This window comes from Castor canadensis, chromosome 12 (genome assembly GCF_047511655.1).
Source record: "Castor canadensis chromosome 12, mCasCan1.hap1v2, whole genome shotgun sequence".
Lineage (NCBI taxonomy): Eukaryota > Metazoa > Chordata > Mammalia > Rodentia > Castoridae > Castor > Castor canadensis.
In genome coordinates, this window is record NC_133397.1 from 61561487 (window position 1) to 61583189 (window position 21703).

At 49.3% G+C, this 21703-nt stretch overlaps 2 protein-coding genes across 5 annotated transcripts; one reads left to right on the top strand and one right to left on the bottom strand.

Moving 5' to 3' along the window:
* The first annotated feature begins 5616 nt into the window (after positions 1 to 5616).
* Ankrd53 (ankyrin repeat domain 53) lies at positions 5617 to 11793 on the top strand. Its single transcript, XM_074049022.1, has 7 exons — positions 5617 to 5645; positions 6011 to 6397; positions 6520 to 6685; positions 7012 to 7211; positions 8480 to 8644; positions 9102 to 9222; positions 11089 to 11793. The coding sequence occupies exons 1-7, from the start codon at positions 5617 to 5619 to the stop codon at positions 11791 to 11793; spliced, it is 1773 nt and encodes a 590-aa protein (XP_073905123.1).
* A 629-nt stretch (positions 11794 to 12422) lies between these two features.
* Positions 12423 to 20927, bottom strand: Tex261 (testis expressed 261). 4 transcript variants are annotated; one of them, XM_074049930.1, is made up of 7 exons: positions 20697 to 20927; positions 20586 to 20610; positions 19604 to 19683; positions 17918 to 18071; positions 15968 to 16035; positions 15236 to 15338; positions 12423 to 15049 (listed from the first exon to the last, which is right to left on the bottom strand). In XM_074049930.1, exons 1-7 carry the CDS (start codon positions 20910 to 20912, stop codon positions 14934 to 14936), a joined length of 762 nt encoding a protein of 253 aa, XP_073906031.1. In that variant the 5' UTR covers positions 20913 to 20927; the 3' UTR covers positions 12423 to 14933. The 4 variants fall into 4 exon arrangements, with proteins under 4 accessions (XP_073906031.1, XP_073906032.1, XP_073906033.1 ...); XM_074049931.1 differs by having other exon boundaries at positions 15236 to 15354; XM_074049932.1 differs by lacking the exon at positions 15236 to 15338.
* Positions 20928 to 21703: the final 776 nt, after the last annotated feature.

Consider the following 21703-nt stretch of genomic DNA (forward strand, 5'->3'; position numbering starts at 1 on the left):
CCTTTTTATTCTCAATTTTAATCTCTTTTTTTATCAGCCTAGCTAAAAGTTTTACCAATTTTGTTTATCTTTTCAAAAGCCAACTTTTAGTTTCCCTGATTTTCTCTTTTGTTTTCATTCCTCTCAAATCATTTCCTAATTTCCCATGTGATTTCTTCTTTGGCCAATTTGTTACACAGGAGTATGTCATTTACTTTGTACACATTGTATATTCTCCAAGTTTCTTTATATTATAGCCCAACAAATTGCCTATTCTGCAGTTCTTCTTTTTCTTCTTCTTCTTGTGGTACTGGGATTTGAACTCAGGGCCTTGCTCCTTGCTAAGTAGGCATTCTACCACTTGAGCCATTCTGCTAGCCCTTGAGTTTTTTTCTTAATGGTTGCTCTAGAACTTACCAGTACCATTTCAGTGTATCACAACTGATTTCATATTTATGCAGACTTAATTCTAGGGAAATATTGAAATATTCTTTGTTCATTTGTTTTATTTTTGTTCTGTGAGGATTTAGATTATGGTGGGGGTCACTTATTCATAGCCTAAAGAACCTTCATTAATAATTCTTATAAGGCAGGACTTCTAGCAACAAATCCTCTGAGTTCTTGTTTTATTGAAAACTGGATTTTTTCAGGTAATAGACTTTGACAACTCTAGATTCTCATTTCCCTGCTTCTCCCTCTGGGACTTTGTTTTGGCATTTGCTTCTGTTTTTAGTGAGTTGGATGAGCTATTTTAGCAATGTCTTTACCCCCTGGTTATGAAGCCTCTAATCCAATTGCTACAGGGTGCAGCCCTGGGCAGTCTCTAAACAAGATACTCTGTCTCTGTGTCTCTGCTAAACTATCCACCTTCCAATTAGCATCTACTAGTTGCCAGCTTATTGCTCTATGTTCTATGAGGCCCTGGAGAATAAACTGCTGTTTGGGCTGATTCCTTTGCAGAGGTCAGTTTTGCAGCTAATCTTCAAAAACTAGGGTTTGTAATAACCCTCGGAGGGAACTTCTAAGCTGTCATTCTCTGGTTCCCTCTGACAAACTAGCTGGCCAACAGGTTAGATTGTTTTCAATTGCTTACCACCACAATGTGCATTGTTTTTAGAGCACATTGTTTTTAGGCTTGAATGTCCCCACACTGTTACATATTAAATAATTTCCTTTGGTGAAGATCTTTGGCTCTCATTTTGTTTGCTTTGTTTTTCTTTTTGTTTTTGTTTTGAGGCAGGGTGTCACTATGAAGGCCAGGATAGCCTGAAACCCACTATGTAGCCCAGGCTGGCCTCAAACACATGATCCTCCTGCCTCAGCCACCTGAGTGCTCAGATTATAGGCGTGATATACTACATCCAACCTGGAGCTCTGGATTCTAATGGACTGACTGGGCATCACCCCCGAGTCCCTGCTGTGGAGCTGAGGGCAGGAAGAGTAGCCCACTTCTCTCGGTGAGTCCCTGCTTTATGAGCACAGTTCTGGACAGGAACAGTAGCTTCTGGTCGCCTCAATTTGCCTCTCCCAACATGGATCCTATACCCTAGGAGCAAGGTAGGCCAAGGGTGATCAGAGCCCCAATAGTCTTAACTTGTGCCTTGTGTAGAACATCTGCCCTATTAGTGGGGGGCTGGATAGAGAAAGGGATCTCTCAATCCCTTAGCTGTACTCACCAGGAACTTAGCCTCTACAACTTGGAACTGGGAACAGGAAGGAGAGGCAAGTTGGCATCTTGTGCCTCCCAGTGACATATTCTATCTCGTAGATGAGGAAAGGAGCCCAAACTTCTTGGCCACTTACCCATATTGGAGCTTTGGTCATCACTCTGATATGGAGAGGGGAGCGGATGGGTGATGGCTCAAATGCCACAGATTCTCACTCTTCTTACTGAGATTTAGTAGATTTTCTTGGATGTTTCTTAATTTTTGTATGCCTTAAGACAAGGCCCAGAGACTTTAAACATTGATTTTAAAAATAATTTTCATCTATTTTGGTTGTTTCCTGGGGAGCGGGTCTACAGAGTTCCTTAAGTGGAGGTTGAGCATAGAGGTTTGATACCAACTTATTGTAAATCTCGGGTCCAGAAGACAATTATGTTCTGGCTGCCTCCTGAGATCCTCTGAATGAATAGAAGACTCAGTTTCTATTCTTATTAAATAACCTTCTGGATCTGACTGCCTCGTGGTAACTGCCAATCTAGAAACACCCAGTGGAGGGAAGAAGACACCTGCCCACGTGACACTCTGCTGATCCTTTGGAATGGCTCTGAGGCTGAAGAAAAGGTTGTACTCAGACTGAACGTGATGATGGAGAGACTGGGAAATGAGCACGTGGCTGGGAAACGTGCTTCTGATGTTCCTGACTGGAACAGACCTCTCACCTCTCGATACATGAACAACAGATACTTGTCTTTCTCCAAATCTGGTCCCAAGATGCAGACATTCCCTCCCTAACCTGTCAGGACCTGTCATCGAAGTTTCTTTTCTCCTCTGAATGGAACCATCCACCCTAACAAGACAGCATTGTTTCCCCTGGATACCCAGATGCTGACCTGAAAGTCCCGATCCTACCCATTACCACCACAGCCAGAACCCAGACCCACTACTAGAGGACCCCTCCACCCCTCCACCCCTCCACCCCTCCACCCCTCCACCCTTCCATCCAGGCCCAACCACCCCCACTCCATCTCCCTCCCTCCCTCCCGCTTCCCCATCCTGCTACCACCCTTGGGTAAGCACATGAGGGTGGGCCTCCAGCCCTAGGCCCATGAGAGGGTTTGCCCTACAGACAAACTACCACTGGGGCTCCAGGAATAATTCTTCCCACTCACCTACCCCTCCCCAACAGTGCAGGGACAAATGTCAAAGTCCCCTGGAGCCTCTCAGTGCCCCAATTATTTTACCCAATGGAAGATTTTAACCCAGACACTTCTTTTTCTTTCTTTCTTTCCTTCTTTCTTTCTTTCTTTCCTTCTTTCTTTCTTTCTTTCTTTCTTTCTTTCTTTCTTTCTTTCTTTCTTTCCTTCTTTCCTTCCTTCCTTCCTTCCTTTTTCTTTTCTTTTCTTTTCCTTTCTTTCTTTCTTTCTTTCCTTCCTTCCTTCCTTCCATTCCTTTCTTTCTCTCCTTCCCTTCCTTCCTTTTTTTTTTCCTTTATTTCTTTTTTTCCCCCCAGTACTAGGCCTTGAACTTGCTAGGCAAGGGCTCTACCACTTGAGCCATACCCCCAGTCCTCTTTGCTTTAGTTTATTTTTAAAATAGGGTCTCACTTTTTGCCCTGGGCTAGATTAGAACTACAATCCTCCTACCTATACCTCCAAGGAGCTGGAATTACAGGTATATGCCATTATACCTGGCTTGTTTGTTAAGATAGTGTCTCACTAACTTTTTTGCCCTGGCTGGCCTTGGACTTTCAATCCTCCCAATCTCCATTTCCCAAGTAGCTGGGATTACAGGCACCAGCCACCACACTTGGTCAACCCCAGGAGCTTTTTACTAGCCAGGCTTTGGTTGAAAATGACAAAAATTCAATCAAACTAGTGTAAGCTTCAAGAGGATCCTAGGTGGCTTAGAGGACATGGGGGAGGAACAGGCCTTGGGCATGGGACCTGGTGTGTGGCAACAGCACCTCTCTAGGTCCCGCCCCCTCCTCTCTGAGTGTGCCTCCTCCCCAGCCTTCCATCTCCCTTACCTTACCTCTCCCTTCCAAGTGGACTTTAATCTTTCTCTGGGCATTTTCTGTTGTCAGTCCTGAAATGTGGTCCAATGTCTTATTCCACCAGGCAGTTATGATGAGCTGCATAACTCTAGCTAAGGTCTCTGTTCAGCACCTATAGCCTCCTGCCTCCCTCTAATGACCCCTCTCCCTCAGGGTCACTGTTTCTTGCCTCCCCAGAAAGAAGACTATGGCAGGAATACCTTAAAGTGGTTCTCAACCCTGGCTACATTTGAAAATCACCTGGGGATTTTAGAAATATCAATGTCTGGGCCCCAAATCAGCTCAATTAAATTGAATCTGTTGGTATTAGTCCTTCGTATTAGTCTTTACTCCTTAAAGAATCCTAATCACCTAGCAGGTATGTGAAACACTGGCATAAGGACTGTATAATATTCCAGGTGAAGACAATCAGGAGAAACTTTCAGAGGTCCTGAAATGCACCTGTTGTCATTATTATGACCCCTAAAACCCCAAAAGCAACCATAGCCACAGAATCCTCCCAGCCACCAGGAAATTCTCACACTTTTATCCTTGCAAAGCATCATTACTTTATCTTAATGTGAAGTCAGTTAGTAAGGCCTGCATGGAACAAAAAGCAGCATGATTTGCCAGTTTTGAGAGTGCATAGGACTGCCAACTCCTGATCAGTGGGGTTGGGGGCAAGTGAGCTCTCAGAGGAGGCTCCCAGAAAGGAGAATAGGTGCTTCTGGGTGGAGAATCTGTATTATCTTCCCTCTCTGCAAGTCTCTATAACCTTAGGGAACCCTCCCTCCTCCTTCAGTTTTCCCAGGGCAAATCCCTGAACTGTTGGGGTGTAGAGGAGAGATGGTGGGAAGAAGTGGGCAGTGAGATCAGGTGTGCTCAGAGATGGCCCTGGAGCCATCTCCGCTAAGCTTGGAACTGTTCTTCTTAGAAGGAGTGAGAATTCAAGCAACAGTATTGCTTGGTCACTGTTTTAGCCACTGTGACAAAATACTTGAAACAATTTAAAAGGAAGAAGGATTTACTTTGGCGCTTGGTTTCAGAGGTTTCAGTCCATAACCAACTGGCTCCATTGTTTCTGGCCATGGTGAGACAGAAGGGCATGGCTGCCGGGAAGAAGAGAAAGAGATGAACAGAAGGGAACAAGATATACCCTTCAAAGGCACAACCCCAGTGACCTACTTTCTCCAGTCAGGCCTTGACTCCTACTTTTCACCACCAATGGATTAAGAGAGTAATTAGGTCAGCGCTCTCATGATCCAATCACATCTCAATGATTGGATCTACCAGCTAGGACGAAGCCTTCAACACATGAGCCTTCTGGGGGAGTCTTCATATCCAAACCCTAACAGTTTAGATAGCTATACTTATACATAGATACACAGTAAAAAGTCAAAAGGCAAACTGAGGAAAATATTGACAAGAAATATAACATAGTCACCAATAAATTTTATATACCAATAAGAAACACAGTAAGACCCTTAAGGAACAATGTGAATAAGCAGATAATTCCCAGAAGAGAAAAACACTGATTAAATGTTTAACCTCTGTTAAAAAGCCACACTCAAATTTCCACTATCAAATTGGTAAACATTTATTTAAAATCATAACATCCAGTGCTGGCAATGGTTTGAGTAGCCTTTTAAATAATAGCAAATGCAGAAATAGTACCTGGGCTGCTAGCACTGGCCTCACTACTTGCATGAGCCCCATTTTTCTGAGGCAGAAACTAAGACATAGAGGTCAATAACTGGCCCAAAGCCACACTGCTTCACCGCAGGTGGAAGTGAAAGTGAATGTAAAACCTTTCTGGTGTGGGATTGGAAACCCATATCAACAGGTAAAAAATATCAATGCCTCTTCACCTAGTAATTTATTTTGTTTTGTTTTATTTTATAGACAGGGTTTTGCTATGTAGCTGAGGCTGGCCTCGAACACATGGTCTTCTTTCCTCAACCTCCCTACTGGTAAGATTACAAGTATGGGCCACCACACCTACTACCCTAGTAATTCACTTTCAGGAATCCATTGCAGGGAAACAACCGGAGTGGAGGCATTTCGCTTTCCTCAGCACATGTGACATGGCACCACATCCGTGATGCTGGGCTGAGGTTTCATCATAATTTACGTTCCATTTGTGGAATGACAGTGGGAGCCAGCTCATAATATAACACTAAATGAAAAGAGATACAAAATGTGATGTGTGTATACCTCAAGACCGTGATTTCCTTGGGTGGTGAGATGGCGATTTTTAATTTCCATCTTGTACTTTTCCGTGTTCTGCTTAACAAAAGTTAAGTGAGCTGCGTGCTGTGTTGGATGCTGTTTCCAGGGCAATAGGCCAGGGCGGCTGGGGAGGGGTCGGCTTGGAACCAGCGGCGGGGCTGGGGGTTGGTGGCAGACAGGGACCCTCGATTCTGACCCCGACCCTGACCCTCGCGGCCTGGAAGGCCGTTGCGGACAACCTGGAGGACGACCTGGAGGCGGCTGCCGACAGCTGTGCAGCGCCCGTGGGGGATGCGGCGGGGAGCGCACGGCGCCCCTCCGGGCTGGGGGAGCGCGGCCAGCTTACCAACCTCTGGATGGCCTCGGGGAGCGGCGCCTCTCTGTGGGCTAGGGCCGGGGCCCGGCGCTCCGGCGGGGAAGAACGGAGAGGCACGCAGCCCTGGCAGCGGGCAGAGAAAGCCCGCCGGAGCAGCGCCCTGTCCAAGGAGTCCAGGTGGGCGGGCACTGGGGGAGCGAGAGGGGGCCGATGCTGCCTCCAGGCAACCCCCGCCCGGCCCCCGGGAGGTGCGGGGTGAAGGCCCTCGCCAGGCGGGCACCCCTTCGCTGGCCGCCCAGCCCACCCCCACTCACCCCGCCCCGCGCTGATGACAGCACCACCGAGCCATCGGATCCCAGGGCCATCGCGAACTACTCTGAGCTGTTCGCCGCAGAGGTGGGCAATGTGGAATGGCTGCGGTTCTGTCTGAATCGGGACCGCAGGGGAATCACCACCGATGGCAAGGTAAGGCCTTGGAGTGTGGAGGTAGGGAGATGGTCTACAACCCTCCCTGCGAAGAGCTCCTCACACAGTGTTCACCTGGAGAAGATCTGACCCGAGGGCAAGTCAAGAGGCCCTTTACTGTGTGGGCGGTCCTAATCACCTCCCTGAGGAGGCCCACTTGGAGGCAGGGAGATAGGATGAACTGATGATGAGGGTGCACTTACCATCGCAAGTGATGACGGGGACACAGGGAACAGAGGAAGGGTGACCCCAAAACACAGGCTAGGTTACGGGCCCTGGGAACCCAATCAGGTTCAGCCTTCTCCTGCCCACTGTGAACCCCACAGGGCTTCGCTGCCATCCACTTCGCAGCCCAGCAGGGCAAGCTTCTTTGCATGCAGGTCTTAGTAGAGGAATACAAGTTTCCTGTGGATTTGCTCACCCACAATCGCCAGACCCCTCTGCACCTTGCCATCCGTAAAGACAACAAGACCATGACTCTCCCCTGCATGCACTACTTGCTCAAGAAAGGGGCAGACATCAATGCGTGAGTCCAGCCTGTTTCAGGAGGGAAGTTTGGAGCTTAGGCAGACAGGAACTCCACTCCCTAGCAGGCAGGCAGATTCATTCAGGGTGCAGAGGAGCGAGGGCTGGGTCCTACATAATGCAGTGATACAATGGTGGTGTAATGGTTCAGAGATTGAGCTCTGGGATCAGAAAGACCCAGTTCACATCCTGGCTTTACCACTTACTAGCAAACGGTGGGACCTTAGGCCTGTCACTCCACCTCTCAGCCTCAGGGCTCTGGTTTCCAGACTCCTCTACATTGGAATCACCTGGAAAGCTTCCAAAATACCAATGGTGGTGTTCCATTTCAAAGACTATGAATAATGGGTCAGTATTGTAGCCTGGGCTTTGGAAGTCTTGAAAGATCCCCTGGTGTTTCTAATTTGCAGCTAAGTTTGGGAACCACTGAAAATGTCTCCAACGGAATTTGCCTATCACATGGGCTAACTGTGATAACTGAGAAAGTGCATGGTACTTTCTCACTCAAAATATTTATCAAAAAGAAAACTGAACATGCATTATGTGCTAATAAGCACTATTCCAGAATTGGCAGGTAGCAGAGAACACAGAAATGGTCCCTGCCTCTCATGAAGCCAACATTCTAGTCTAGGAGCAGTAAAATTAGCAAACAAATAAATGGCTAGAATTCTGATAGAGCATGGGAAGTGGTTGTGAAGGGAATAAACAGGGCAATGGAGTAGGGAGTGAAGGCAGGGGACCTATTTTGGAAGAGGCAGTCACCTCTAAGGAGGTGCCACTCAGATTTCAGCCTGAAGACTGAGTGAGCCAGCCATGCAAAGAGCCAGGGAAATATGTTCTAGGCAGAGGGAACATCAAGTACAAAGGCCATGTGTTGGGAAAGAGAGGGCCACAAGATCAGAGATTGAGGTTGGGTGTCAAAGAAGAGGCAGGTTCAGGTCTACAGACCTCAAGTTCCAATGACAAGGGCAGTGGCCGCTGGCTGGTTTAAGAGTGTATGAAGTTGGTATCTCTGAATCAACCTAACTCTCCTTCCAGCATTTCTTAACTGTCTTATACCTCTAATAGCCAGATTTCCACTATTCATTTAGTCCAATCTCTCCTTCTACAGTAGAGGGACATAAGGTTCAGAGAAATGAGGGGACATGGCCAGGCTCATCCAGTAGGTGGTGGCAAAGTGGGGCCCGGAAGGTGATTTGCCCGCCTATCTGATGAGCAGGTGCCCCTGTCCTTTTCTGCCCTCTTCTCTTGTGATGGGGCCCTCCACAGTCAGACATGCAACGGCTCCACAGCCCTGCACCTGGCAGCCTTTGAGGGCCTGCTGGGCTGTATAAAGGTCCTGGTACAGAGTGGGGCCAATGTTTATGCCCAAGACGCCATCGGCTGCAAGCCCATTGACTACTGCAAAATACGGAACTACCGCGCCTGTGCTCGGTGAGGGCATGGGCATTACCAGAAATCTACTACCCCTCCCTCTCTTGCAGACCTTCTCTTTCTCCTTCCCTCAGGGCCTTGACCCAAGGCTGGGCCTTAAGAGGAGGGTCTAGGAAGCTAGATGATGAGGAGATAAGTCCGTGGAGAAAGCCCCCTGCCCAGGATATTGTTGGCAGGACTTTTGGGAGGCCTCACCCCTTTAGGTTGAAAATTGCCCTCCTTCTTTTCTCTGGGACTCCTGGCTCCTCTGCAGGAGGATGGTGACCAGACCATCAGAAACCTCTCCTCTTTTCTCTCAAAGGAAGTAGTACACCAGAGGGCCCCTGGGCAGTGGGTCATCTTGCTCATCCCCATCTGCAGCTCCTCCCTGCTATCCAGGCCCTCAGCAGCCACCATCTTTCCATCCCAGTGGAAGCTCAATCACTGTATGATGACATATCCTCCACCTTGGCACCAGGTTCTTGAAGGATGCCATGTGGAAACGGGACAAGAAGGACTTTGCCTGTGAGATGGAGAAACTGAAGTGCCTCAAGGACAAGCTGACCCTCATGGAGCACGATTACCTGATTGAGTGCCAAGTAAGAGTGAGACAGGGCAAGGCCAGGCACTGCTGCCATGCAGGTTTGTGAGCAGAGGCAGGGACCCACGTGCTGTGGTGAGAAGAATGTTAGAAATACTCCCACCCAGAATGAGAGTTCCCTTCTCCACCCGACCCCACCCCACCCCTCCCTATTCTGTTGAAATTCCTCTTATAAGCCACTTTTCAGGCAGCCTAAATTAGCAAGTAGTCATGAGTCCATCCTAATGTACTGCCCCCTTCAGGATGAGAATCTCGAATGAGGCTAGGGCCCTGCCTATCATTGGGACTCACACTCTGGTTAAAAAGATTCATCCTTCTCAAAAGACACTCAGCACTCACTCTACGCTAGGCACCTGCTAGGTCCTGAAGCTCCAAAGTCAACAAGGTGCGGGTGTGGTCCCCACTCAAGTTGCTTAGAGACTAGTGAGGAGGCAGGTTATGGTCCCATGGCGGGGATGGTAATTCACGAAGGTGCTGGGAGGGATGCTTACAGCAGTCTTTGAGGATGGGCTGGCCACATGAAGTAGGGAAGTGCTGATGGGCAGAAGAAATAGCCATGTGTAAAGGTACAGGGGCACAGAAAACAGCAAATTCGGGGATCCAATGTGAGTTGGAGATTGACAAACTAGACATTTGGCAGGGATCCATATTAATGAAGGACTTTGACTAGGGCAAAAGGGGGATTTTAACCAGGTATAATTACATAATAAGCATAATACAAAAAGCAAAACAGAAAACTCAGAAAGATGCTTGGAATCTTAAGTGGATCCTGAAGTGTGTGGGATGGGCCCCACAATGATTCCATGATTCCAGCTCTGTTCCAACTGCCTTTCTTTCATGTATTCCTCATTGTCTGTGTCACCCAGCCCTCAGTCACACACATGTCCAGAGGAAGCAAAGCCCATCTGTTTCATGTGGACCTAACTCTTCCCAGAAGCTCCTTGCAGATCTCTACTCAGGGAATCTCTTTTTGGCCTCAACTGGATCATATGTCCATTCTTGTTCCAGTGACTGGAACTAAAGGAGGCCATATGCTGATTGACTTAGGTCTGGGGCAAGGCTGATGGAATTAGGATGATTGGCTTAGCCTAATCAGAGTCTACCCCCGAGCTGGGTCAATCTCTAAAGCCCTGATTGCTTAGCAACAGTCTGGAAGTGAGACACTGAGACAATAATGTAGGGAGGTTCTGTGACAGGTGGAAGGTTCAATTCCAGTGGAGGCAAGGACAGAGCTCTACTGAGTCATTGTCATCCAGCCTGGGAGCCAACTGACTGTTCCCTCTCCTACATTACTTCTCAAGGCCTATCACTTCCAAAACGGCTGTACAGGTTAGCTCTATCCAATTCCAGGTCTTCCAAACCTGTCTACTTTCTCCTTCTGGGGTCAAAGATGTAATGTAGTATGCACTTTTCATTTGCCTTTATCCTCAATCAAACCAGAGGCTCTCTTATGGCAGGACATGTCTACACTAGCAGACTAGGGATTCCTTTTGGGGGGGAAGGGGACTTTCCCCACAAAGCTTGAGGTTTTCCCTAGGTAGGTACTCTGTTTCCCTCTTGAAGGTGAAGGCTCCCCTAGGTCAGACGATGTAGCTCCTTCATCAGGGTGGAGGTCTCCTCTGGGTATGGGGGCGGGTTTGTCTTCCCATCAGCCTGAGAACTCCCTAAGGGTACAGGCTGTCTCCTTCCAAACAAGAGCTCCTATAAAGCAGGCGTTTCTCTCATCAAACCCAGGGTTTCCCTGCTGCAAGGAGGGTATTATGCCAATGAGACCTGAGGTTTCAAAGGGCTATAGGCAGGGCCTCCTTCCTCTTAAGCACAGGAGCAGCCCTCCACCACTGTTGTATGCCTTGTGTTGTTGCAGAAAGAACAGAAAATTCAGAGACAAGCTAATTTCAAAAAGTGGCTCCGTTCCAAGTATAAATGCCAGACCCTGGTACCCAACACCAAGCAAGAGGCTGGTGCCCAACCTTGGTCCTCTGCCCACTCCAAGACTCCAAGAACTCAGATTTCCAAGACCTTCCAATGCTCAGTGGAGGCACGCCTGCTGAGCATACTGCAGCCTAAGGTGCTGCCCAAGCCCATCTACAAGTGGCCCGCCATCAGTCGGCCCAAGTCATGGAATCTTAGTAATAACCCTGCCAGATCCCCCGCTACAGATATCAGCTGCCCACAGGGCATCCGCCTGGGCATGCATCCAGACCACCACAAGGAGCATGACTTCAGCAGCTTTTTGGAGGTGAATAGGGATGCAGATGACCATGTACTTCTGCGCACAGTGGATGGCCACTTGGTGGCGCCTGTGCCCCAGCTGCCTTTTGAGATGATAATCCGTGCACTATACCCAAGGGTACAGCCATACAGGATGAAGGTGCCCCAGGGCTTATATCCCATCAGTATAGTGAACGTGCTCAAGAAGCGACACTTGGGCAAGGATACCTTCTGGACTGACACTCTGGCTATGAACCTTCGTGAGACATTTGATGAAGCCTTCCTGACAGCCTTGCAAGCTCATCAGGTGCTCCCCACCCTACCCTCCCCCCTCATCACCCCCATAAAGTTATTTTAATGGCCTCTACCTGAGGCAGACCAGTGAAGGCTGAGGTGTGGTGATTCGTGTTGTGGTGGGGAAGAAAGGGGAAAGAATGCCTATTGATTTCCCAGTCCCAAACTTAAGGACAGGAGTCCCCTTCATTCCCCCACCACACCTCTGGCCCCCAAAATCCCAGATTACAGACCTCTCTTCTCTCACAATCTCTTGGCTCCCCCAGGAAATACAAACTATGGCAGAACCCCAAGGTTCACAGTGGGGGTTCAGTTACTATCCTAGGTCCTAACAATGTAAATGACACTGATCCCCACCCCTAACACAGCCCACCAGGGACAAGGCTTCCAGGACAGAGGGACCTTGGAAGAAATCTGCCCCTTGTTCAGGTTAAATCCTTCCTGCTCTGGGTTTAAGGCCTCACTCTTCACCTGCAGATCCAGACTAGGTAAAGGCCAACTGATGTGTTACTCCAGCAGGGCCATCCCTTGCTCCCAGCTGCCACTGAGGTGTCTGCACTTCAAGGAGACCCAGGCAGCACATTTAGGAAGAGAGAGAATCTATAGCTTTGGCAGGAGACTCCAAGAGCACTTGCACTTCCTCCAGGAAGCCATCCTGGATCCCCTGCAATTCCTTGTACGCATCACTGGTCATTCATTAAACAATCATTTATTGAGAGCTTTCCATGTGCCAGGTGCCAAAGTAGACACCATTGATACAAAAATTCAAGGACAGTCACTGCCCCCAAGGAGCTTACAGTCTAGTAGGGAGACAGACCATAAACTAGGCAAGTAAGCCCAGAGTGATCTGAGTTGAGGATGGGGGAGAAGGGGGGATATTCAAAGGATAGTCCTTGGAAGTAAAATCTAAGTCAAGACTTGACAGAGGAAGTACAAGGTGAGTAGAAGAAAGGGAAATCCAAGTGGCAAAGGAGCCATGGCATCTCTGCATACAGGAGGCTGGGACTGAGAGCAAGAAGGCAAGTGATGAGGCCAGATAGGCAAGCAGGGACCAGGACAAAGAGTCTCACAAGCCATGCTAAGGGGTCTGGACTTTATCCTGAGGGCAGTGGGGAGCCGTGCAAGGTTTTAGACCAGGGAGTGACTTGGTCAACTGTGCATTTTAGAAAGACAACTCCAGCTGCCTATCAGATAAAGAAGCACAGAAGGCTGTCACAATAAACCAGGGGAAAGTTGGTAGTGGGAGTGGCTCAAACCAAGAGATATTAAGCAGACAGACTTGACAGTTATTTAGAGATTGGATGTGGAGGACACAAAAAAAGGAATAGAAAGTTTGTCTGGCTCCTGAATGATTTTGGGGCTGTGGCAGATACTCAAAAGGAGCAGTTTTGTGAAGGAGAGTAAAGGTGCCATCTGGTCCATGGACTTGAGTTGTCTGTGTACCCAGAAGGCTGTGATTCAGAAGATGAAAGATGCTGGGGCTGGAGGTTAACACTTCATTCCTTGGTAGAGCTCCTGAAGCCATCAGCATGGATGGGCTTCCCCAGGGACCCTATAACAGAACCTTGAGAGGCCCCAATGTGCATGTGGTGAGCAAAGAAGCCTGCACAGGAGACCGTGAGGGCAGCCAGAGAAGTAGAGGGACACCAAGCTACAGAAGTGCTAGGGAAGTGTCTTTCAAAAAGCATGGGGTAATAAGCCACATCACCTGCCACTGAGATTCAATTAGGTAAAGTATGAAGATTCCACTGGATTAGCTCATGAAGGCCCCTGGCCTAGGAGAGCACTGACTGGCAAGAGTGAAGAGGGGTGAAGCCACACCATCAGGGTGAGGAGGAGGACACCAAGCCTTGTGTCCTCTGCCTTACCTACATAGCAGAAAAGGGTCTGGCAATCTCTTGCACATCAGAAGATCAAAATGTGCTAGTCTTCTCGGGTAAAGGGGAAGGCTGGTGTTTTTAAGAGAACAGAAATGGGGAAACCACTACAGTGGGACTTCAGGCATGATAACAAAGAAGACAGGGGTCTTCCCAGTGGCTTAAAGGAGCCACACATACACAGTTCGTCTCTTCACCTGCCTGCCTCGCTGTGAGGTATATGATATGGCCAGTGATGGCTCTCATGGGGACTTCATTCCCATATGTATTGTTGAGCACTTGCAAGGCACTGTAGTTGGAGTGCAAGGTCAACAAATGCTGGTCTGTGTCCAAGACATGGCCTGCCTTCTCAGAAGGCAGAGATCATCTCCCCAGGAGCCGGGAGAGTGCCAAACCTCGGGTGCTCCTAGAGTGACAAACAGCCTCTCCCAACAACCCCAATTCTTAAATAACAGGCTATAGTCCAGGCTGCCTGAAAGCCAATTTTTATTTTTCTTTGAGCCTGAGACAGAATTTAGCCAGAAACCACTCCTTTTCCTCAGAAGAAGACTTATAAATAGGATACTGTAGATGTTCTGAAAAGCTATCCCAGTCCTCAACTGTTTCCTACCTCCAGCTTCACAATAGCAGACCCTTGAGAAAAGAAGAGCTAGAAGAGGGAGATGCATAAGACAGGCTGCCTTCATCCTCCACCCTCCACTCCCTACCCAGGCTCTGCAGCTCATCTCTGCTACCTTTTCACTAAGGACCACAAGAACAGTCCCTTCAGAAAGATAAGCCTAGACCCAGAAGAGGAGTCCCTACAGCAGGAAACTTGTCCAGTCCAGGCAGAAGGTTGGCAGGAAGAAAGGAAGATGAACTTTTGGGATATTAAGGCAAACAATGCCACCTAGAATCTTTATTCAAATGGGAATCAGCAATTGGACAAAAATCACAGTTCAACAGCAAATACCATTTCTCTTGGAAGTGCCACGCCATGGCCGTCCCTGCAGCCATCTGCTCAGAGAACTTGTCACTGGCTATTCTCCAGCTTCACAGACCCTGCCCTGCCTGCCCATGTTGGCAGGGGGAAGGGAAGACTGGGGACACAGCCTTCTGGCTAAACAGGCTCTGCCACCCTCCCTGGTGCCCTGTGAGGTTACAGCCCCTGGCAGCATCGGATCTGAGCCAAGTCGAGCCCCAAGGAGGGTTGGGATGGGGCTTCAAAACTAAGGGGAGGGAAGCCCAGGCTGGCACTGGGTACCCTCTAGGCTCCCAGCCCCTACTAGAACAGAGGTCCAGGGGACCCAACTCTCCTGATCTTGCCCACATGCTTTCCCCAAAGGGATCAGTATATCTTCTGACGGCTGGGTAGAATGGCTTCTTTGATGAAGGAGAAGACAACCAGGATCCCTAAGCGTTTGCCCCGCTTGCCTTTGGTGAAGTAATTGGAGACCACGTCATCTGTGGAGACATAGGCAGGAGATGAGTGTGAGTAAGAGAGTGGTTGTGGATGTGTGCACGCATGTGAACATAGTTCTCCCAACTTGGAGCCCCAGTGTTTCATCACAGGGCTGGGCTCTAGTTCACCCAACTGACTTGGGCCTTGCTAGTACGCCCCCACCTGGTCCCTTCCAAACCCCTTCTCACCTCCTGGTTGCATGGTAGAGGGCAGGACATTCTCCCCAGCCGAAAGTGACACAAAGAATGCAAATGGGATTATCCACAGGCAGAAAGTAAAATAGGCCAGGACCTGGCAACAAGAGAAACTGAAAAGTGGGTGCCCTAAAGGTGCCAACAGTAGGTTGTGGATGGTCACCATAGGTCTTGGAGAGCTGGTACAAGGTACACAGAAGACCTGTCCATAACCTTTGAAAAGGCCAGGGCCCAGGAAGCAGGACATTCTCAGACTGGAGATAATTTACAGGGGAAAGACAGACACTACAGATGACTGAATGAGGCCACTTCCCAGAGAAGTGACCTTGTTCTTTCCTGGGGCTTCAAACTAGAGGGTAGGGTGCGCAGAACTCCCAGGAGGAGAAAACCTTGGCAAGCCACTTGGCAGGGAGCTAGTGCTTGGGGCTGCAGCTTACCCTGCCCTGTGAGATCTGTCACACAGGCCAGCCAGTGCCTCTCGTAGGCCTAGGGAGACTCAAAGGATTCCATAGGGGTAAGCAGAGTCCTCCCACCTCAGCCAAAGGGACCCCTTCTGTTCCTCAGCCACACTGCTTTGAAAAATCATCTGTATTGTTTCATGTTTTTAAAAATGTGATCCCGAAACAGACACAGTTTCAGATCACAGCTAAGTTCTCAAAGCAAATCATGCAAACCCCCTTACACCCTTGTTCCCGTTATTGACTGCATGTGCCGAACACTCCTTACCTCTGAGAAAGGATAATACTCTTCTGCAAAAAACTGAAATGCTAGGTAATGATTCACCACCACTAGTCCTGTTGGGGAATGAAGAGTCAGTCAGTTTGGGGGGAATAATGCAAAGCTAGACTTCTAAACTTCAAAAGGCCCTGGGAGTTGAGAGCTGAGACTTAAAACTTGACTTTGCACCAGACTCAAGAGGATGGCTCTGGTCAATTACAGAACTGTCTAGAACTCAGTTCTCCATTTGTCAAGTCAGGAGAATCAGCCCCAACCTGCCCACTGCAGAGGGCATTATAAGTAAAATTAGATGGTAGGTAAGAAAGCTCTGGCACATTATAAAAATGAATCTTTTGTGTTACATAATCCAAAGTACTGCAATGATGAACCTGGTTTTTATTTGGATGTAAGTCCTAAAGAAAGTTCCCCCATGGGCAGTAGGTGGAAGAAAGTCATAGGTGGGTAGACACCTCCCCCTGGGGGGTGTGGGGGGATTCTACTCCAAACTGGGAAGGAGGGAGAAGGCTTCCTCAAATAAAGGTGCTCTCACTTCCTGGGAATAGAAGAGCACAGTTTGTAGAGATTTTAAGGTAGTCTTAGGGTTCCCATAGATGCTGGGGAGGGGGGTCTTTTCCCATCTTGTCCAGGGTGAGGAACACTAGTCTGAACTGGTTATGTTCTGGTCTCCTTAGAGTTTAAGCTAACTTATGAAAAAAAGCAAGTGAGCAGATTCTGGGGCCAGGCTGCTGAGAAACAGGAAATCCTGTTATTCCCAAGGTGGAATAAAGGGAAGGCACTAGAAAGAATGTGTTCCCTGAATCTGAACCCTTCACGTATACCTTATAGCTACTACCGATTCTCTTTTCTCCCCTCTTGCCTCACACCTTCTAATGTAAAGACCATGGCTCTGCTATATCTAGTCACACACAAAACCAGGATGGTGCCTGGTGCCCACAATATTTTTCAGAAAAACTGTTAGGCTGAATGAGTGACAAAAGGAAGCCAGGGGAGCCTGGGCAGGGGGAATTCTTCCCTAGGGTGACATGGAAGGTGCCTGGTCTCCAGGGGAGGATTTCCCACCTGAAACCCTGCTCAACAAAATTCCATGCTGAAATCCCATCAGGGCACTCAGGGAAGAAACCAGCCCTTACTTTAACACTATGCCCTCCTTGTTGATAACAACGTTCTTTCCAGGATCTTCCACACATCTAGAAAAGTAGTTCTAAAACATCCTCAATTCTATCTGATACCTTGTTCCACAATTAGGATGGCCAAATAACAATTAGCAGGAGAAATGGCAAAGCTCTTGACCAAACACTTTCTGAAACCCGCATTATGAACATCTATAATCCTATCAAAAACATCACCTCTGAGCAGGTGGAGTAGCTAAAGCCCGAAGAGGGTAAATAACTTCCCAGGTCAGAAAGTGGTGGCAGGGTAAAAACAAGAAGGCTGAGATCCAATCCTGAAGCAACTGCAACCACTGAGAATGTGACTAGAAAAGGCAGCCCCCATGAGACATTCGTTCGTACCAGGCCAGTGTCTGCAGGGGCCTTACAGCACCTGAGGCTCCAGTCTCGATCATGACTTTGGGCCAAAGGACTGGATGGGAGCTGTATACATGCCAAGGGAGAGCTTCAGGCTTTTCAGGCCAAGTGTTTCTTAGAGACTGAAACTTCTCAGTTGGGGGCCCTGCCTCCATCAACCCACAACCTCTCCCTTCTCAAACCCTTCGTCAAGCTTACCTCTTTGGGAGATCCCTCCCAAGCCTGAGCCCCACAGCCCTAAGTTCTAGGCACTAGGGCCAAGGCAGACAACCCAGTTCTCAAGAGTGAGAAGCCCATATTCCCAACCAGCCTTTCCTCCAGGCTTGCCTCCTCTGTATCCCCTTCAGTGACTAGGAGTGAGCTGAGCACATTCAACTATGTCAGCTGCCTCCCCAACTCTGTCCCATCTCACCACATGACAGAATGAAGTTAGGCGAGGTCAGCATGATGAAAGGGAATGTCTGGAGGAGGCCAAAGTAGACAAGGTTGGTGAAGAGGCCCACGCCAATCATGCTGGTGGGGAAGCGCTCAAAGACGTAGAGGCCAATCAGCACAGCCGTGGAGAACTGAAACAACCAGAGGCACAAGGTGCAGGGAACCTTCAGGTAACCTATTCAGATCCCCAACCCAAGCCTACTCTGGGTGGCACTAAGTTCGGGCTTCAGTCTCCTTGTTTCATAGTCATAGGCCTCCCCAGCTAGACTCTCAGCTTCCAAAGGGAAGCACCTACTTTTTTTTCTTCAGAGCTGGGGTTTGAACTCAGGGCTTTGCACTTGTTAAGCAAGCAAAGGCAATACCTTTGAATGTCATTTGTCAAAGATTTTTGACAGCAACCCACAAGAAGAAAAACATTTTACACATTGACCCGAACACACAGATATATAATACATACATGTGATCAGAGCACATATTCAATTTTAGTCTTTTTTTTTGCTGCTGGGGATCAAAACCAGGGCCTCACGCATGCTAAGCATGTGTTCTGCCACTGAGCTATGCCCAAGTCCCTATTTCATCTTTTTTAAAAAGTGTTGAACATAACCCAATAATGAATCATCCCTGCAGTGTTAAAAAACACTTCTAAAGGACCTGTGGTAGTCAGTGCTTTACAAATACAACTGGATGAATGAAAGTCTAATTCCTGTACTGACAACACCCACAGGCTGTCTCTGAACCAAGACCTGACAGTTACAGTCTCGCATCTATCACTGATTTCCAACCTCAGGCCTTGCCCAGAGTGGAAGTGGTTGTGGATACCAGGTGACTTGACGAGTGATGGACTCTTTGTCCAAATGCACTCCCACCCCAACTCCTAGGCTTCCCTGCAGCTGGCAGGAATCTGTCCACCAGCAGTCACTTGTGTGGCCTTGACATGACTGGCAAGGACTCTATCTTCAGGAAGAGAAGCCTCCCATGAAGCTAGAGGAGCGCAGGGCCAGGGCCAAGGGAGACGTCCCCTTAGGACAAGACACTCAATCCAATTAGAAAGAGGGCAGTGAGCAAGCATTCAAAACTGTCCTTATGGAGCCAGGCTGCCAGTGGCTCAGGCCTATGATCCTAGCTACTCAGGACACAAATCAGGAGGACCACAGCTCAAAGCCAACCTGGGCAAATAGTTCAAGAGACCCTTGAAAATACCTAACACAAAAAAGGGCTGGCAGAATGGTTCCAGTAGTACGGTGTCTGCCTAGCAAGTGGGAAGCTGTAAGTTCAAACCCCAGAATCAACAAAAACAAAGCAAAAAACTGTCCTTATGGTTCTTCCACGTACTAAATGCTAGGCGCAGAGCAAGGGGCCACAGATGGTGGGAGACAGCCAAGCGAAAGCTAAGGCATGGTCCTGTCAATAGAGAATGTACACTTGGCTGACACCTTAAACCAAGAACAAGGTCTGCAGTGAAGCAATGCCACTTGGGGAAGGAGGCCAGGAAAGATCTGGGCCCAGTTATGATCTAAAAAAACAAAGCTAAGGATAGGGAGGTGGGAGTGGCACTCTCAGGAAACAGCAGACAGGGTTCTCAGCATCAAGGCCAAACTGCATCACTTCCTGTTGGAGGCTGGGCAACAGAGTGAGGGGGATCCTTAGGGAAACTGCCACTTACCCAGATCATGTACTTTATGATTCTGCTGGTGGCCACTGTGTATTCTTCTATCAGTTCTGCCAGGTAGTAGAGTCCAGCCGCTGGGGATGGGGAGAGGGGCAAGCAGGGAAAACATCAGCCAGGGTCATTCGCACCATCTTGATCCTACCTCTCTGGACAGCCAAGTCCCCAGCAACCCTTCGCAGATTCCAGAAAGTCAGAAACAAGTCAAACAACCCATGCGCTGCCCTTCCAAGTCTGGAGAAGCAGAACTTTGTCAGGGCACCTAAGGAGAGACTTCATGAAAATGAATGAAGCCTGCATTTGACTCCAGGCAATGCTAACCTCTGACCCAGAAAATTGTGATTTCATTCTCTCATTCAATAAATACCTGCAGGGCACTTAGTTTAAGTCAGGTGCTGAGGCTGAGTAATACAGCAGAACAAGACAGACCAGGTCCCTTTCCCTGACCCAGGGTGGTGGGAACAAGTAAGGAGGGGAGTCAGATGTTCCCAGAGAATGCTACTTCAGGACGAGTACATGACACTGATGGACCGTCAAACTCCTACGGAGGACTTCCGAGAGGAGGTAAGATCTCAACTGAGGTCGAGAAGGAACTACACAGAGGGGGGACCACTGTCACAGACGGAGGGCACAAGTACAAGCCCCAGAGGCGAAAGGGCGGCAGTATGCGTCGGGGAAAGTTCGGCGCGGTGGGCCGCGAGGGTGGGAGCGGTTGGCGGTTCGCGGGCAAGGGCAAGGCACTTAAGTCTGCCTTTCCCGGGCACTGCTGGGCGGACTTTGTGACACCTGGCAGGACCCGAGGTCAGGCCGGGCTGCTGGGCTCAGCAGGAGGGGCAGGACAAGGCGGGCCTGGAAGGCAGCGAGGGACCGGAGCACGGAGTAGGGATTCCGACTCGCTCCGGAACCTCCACGATGCGACCCCCGGCAAGCACAGATGCCGGGGCGGGAGCCCGCGCGGGCCGGAGTCGCGCACTCTCACCGACGGCCAGCGTGATGAAGGCCACCTGGATGAAGAGCGACAGCCAGCTCAGCACGTACATGAACCACATGACGCCCCCGCCCCGCCCGCCCCCCGGTCGCCGGGACGGGCCTGCGCGCTTCGGCTCCGGCGACACGGAGCCGCTACTACCGCCGCCGCGTCCCCGCCCCACGGACGGGAGACGGCCGTGCGCCGCCGCCGAGAGGAACCCGGCCCGAGCGCCGCGCCTGTCCAAGTTCGCGCTAGCGCCACCTGCCCGTGCGGAGGACCAAGCGCTGCTGCCCGGTCTAGACGCGTTCGCTCTTGGCTAAGTGTCCCCAACTCCATCCAGAGAGACTGTGAGCTGCTGCGGTCCCCAGCTGCTGCGGTCCCCAGGGCCGAGAGGAAGCATCCTTACGGAAGCTCTGAGTGCAGGTTGCCCACTGTCACAGGTAACGAGGACAAAGTTATTGAGTGCCTATGTGTCAGGCGCTGTGCTAAAGGCCAGCCTGTATGTTCCTGAAGAAGCTAGGGCCAAGGCAAGCTCCCTTGCCTCTGGTCACACGTTTAGAAGGCCGCATAGTCAGGAGTTGGGGTGCCTTTAATTAGCCACCCTCAGGCCTAACTCTCCCTCTAGCCTGAAGTCTGCAATTACCGTCTGCATTTTTTTTTTCAAATCAGTGCTGGGTTGCAAGGCGCCCCCTAGGCGCTGACTGCGCTTACTACACCTCTAAGAGACTTACTGAGGGGGGACAGAGGGAACAACACAGTCCTTGTTAAGAAGTCCCCCATCTAGTGGCTGAGACGGGCACACAAAATAAAGCACCTGTAATGGGATTCTGGTATCTAGGGTTTGAACTCAGCCTCACGCTTACTAGACAGGTGCTCTACCACATAACTCCAGAAGCCCATGAGAGCCTTCTTAGAATTTTTTTTTGAGACAGGGTCTTCCTATAGAGTCCAGGATGGCCTCAAACTCGAGATCCTCCTGCCTCAGCCTCCCCATCCTGGGATTTCAAGCGTGCACCACCACACCTGATCAGAATCATTGTTTTTTGCTTTGTTTTGAGTTCAGAGTGGGCTCAGCTGAGTGGTCTTTTTTTAATTTAACATTTTTATTAGTATGTATTAGTTGTATT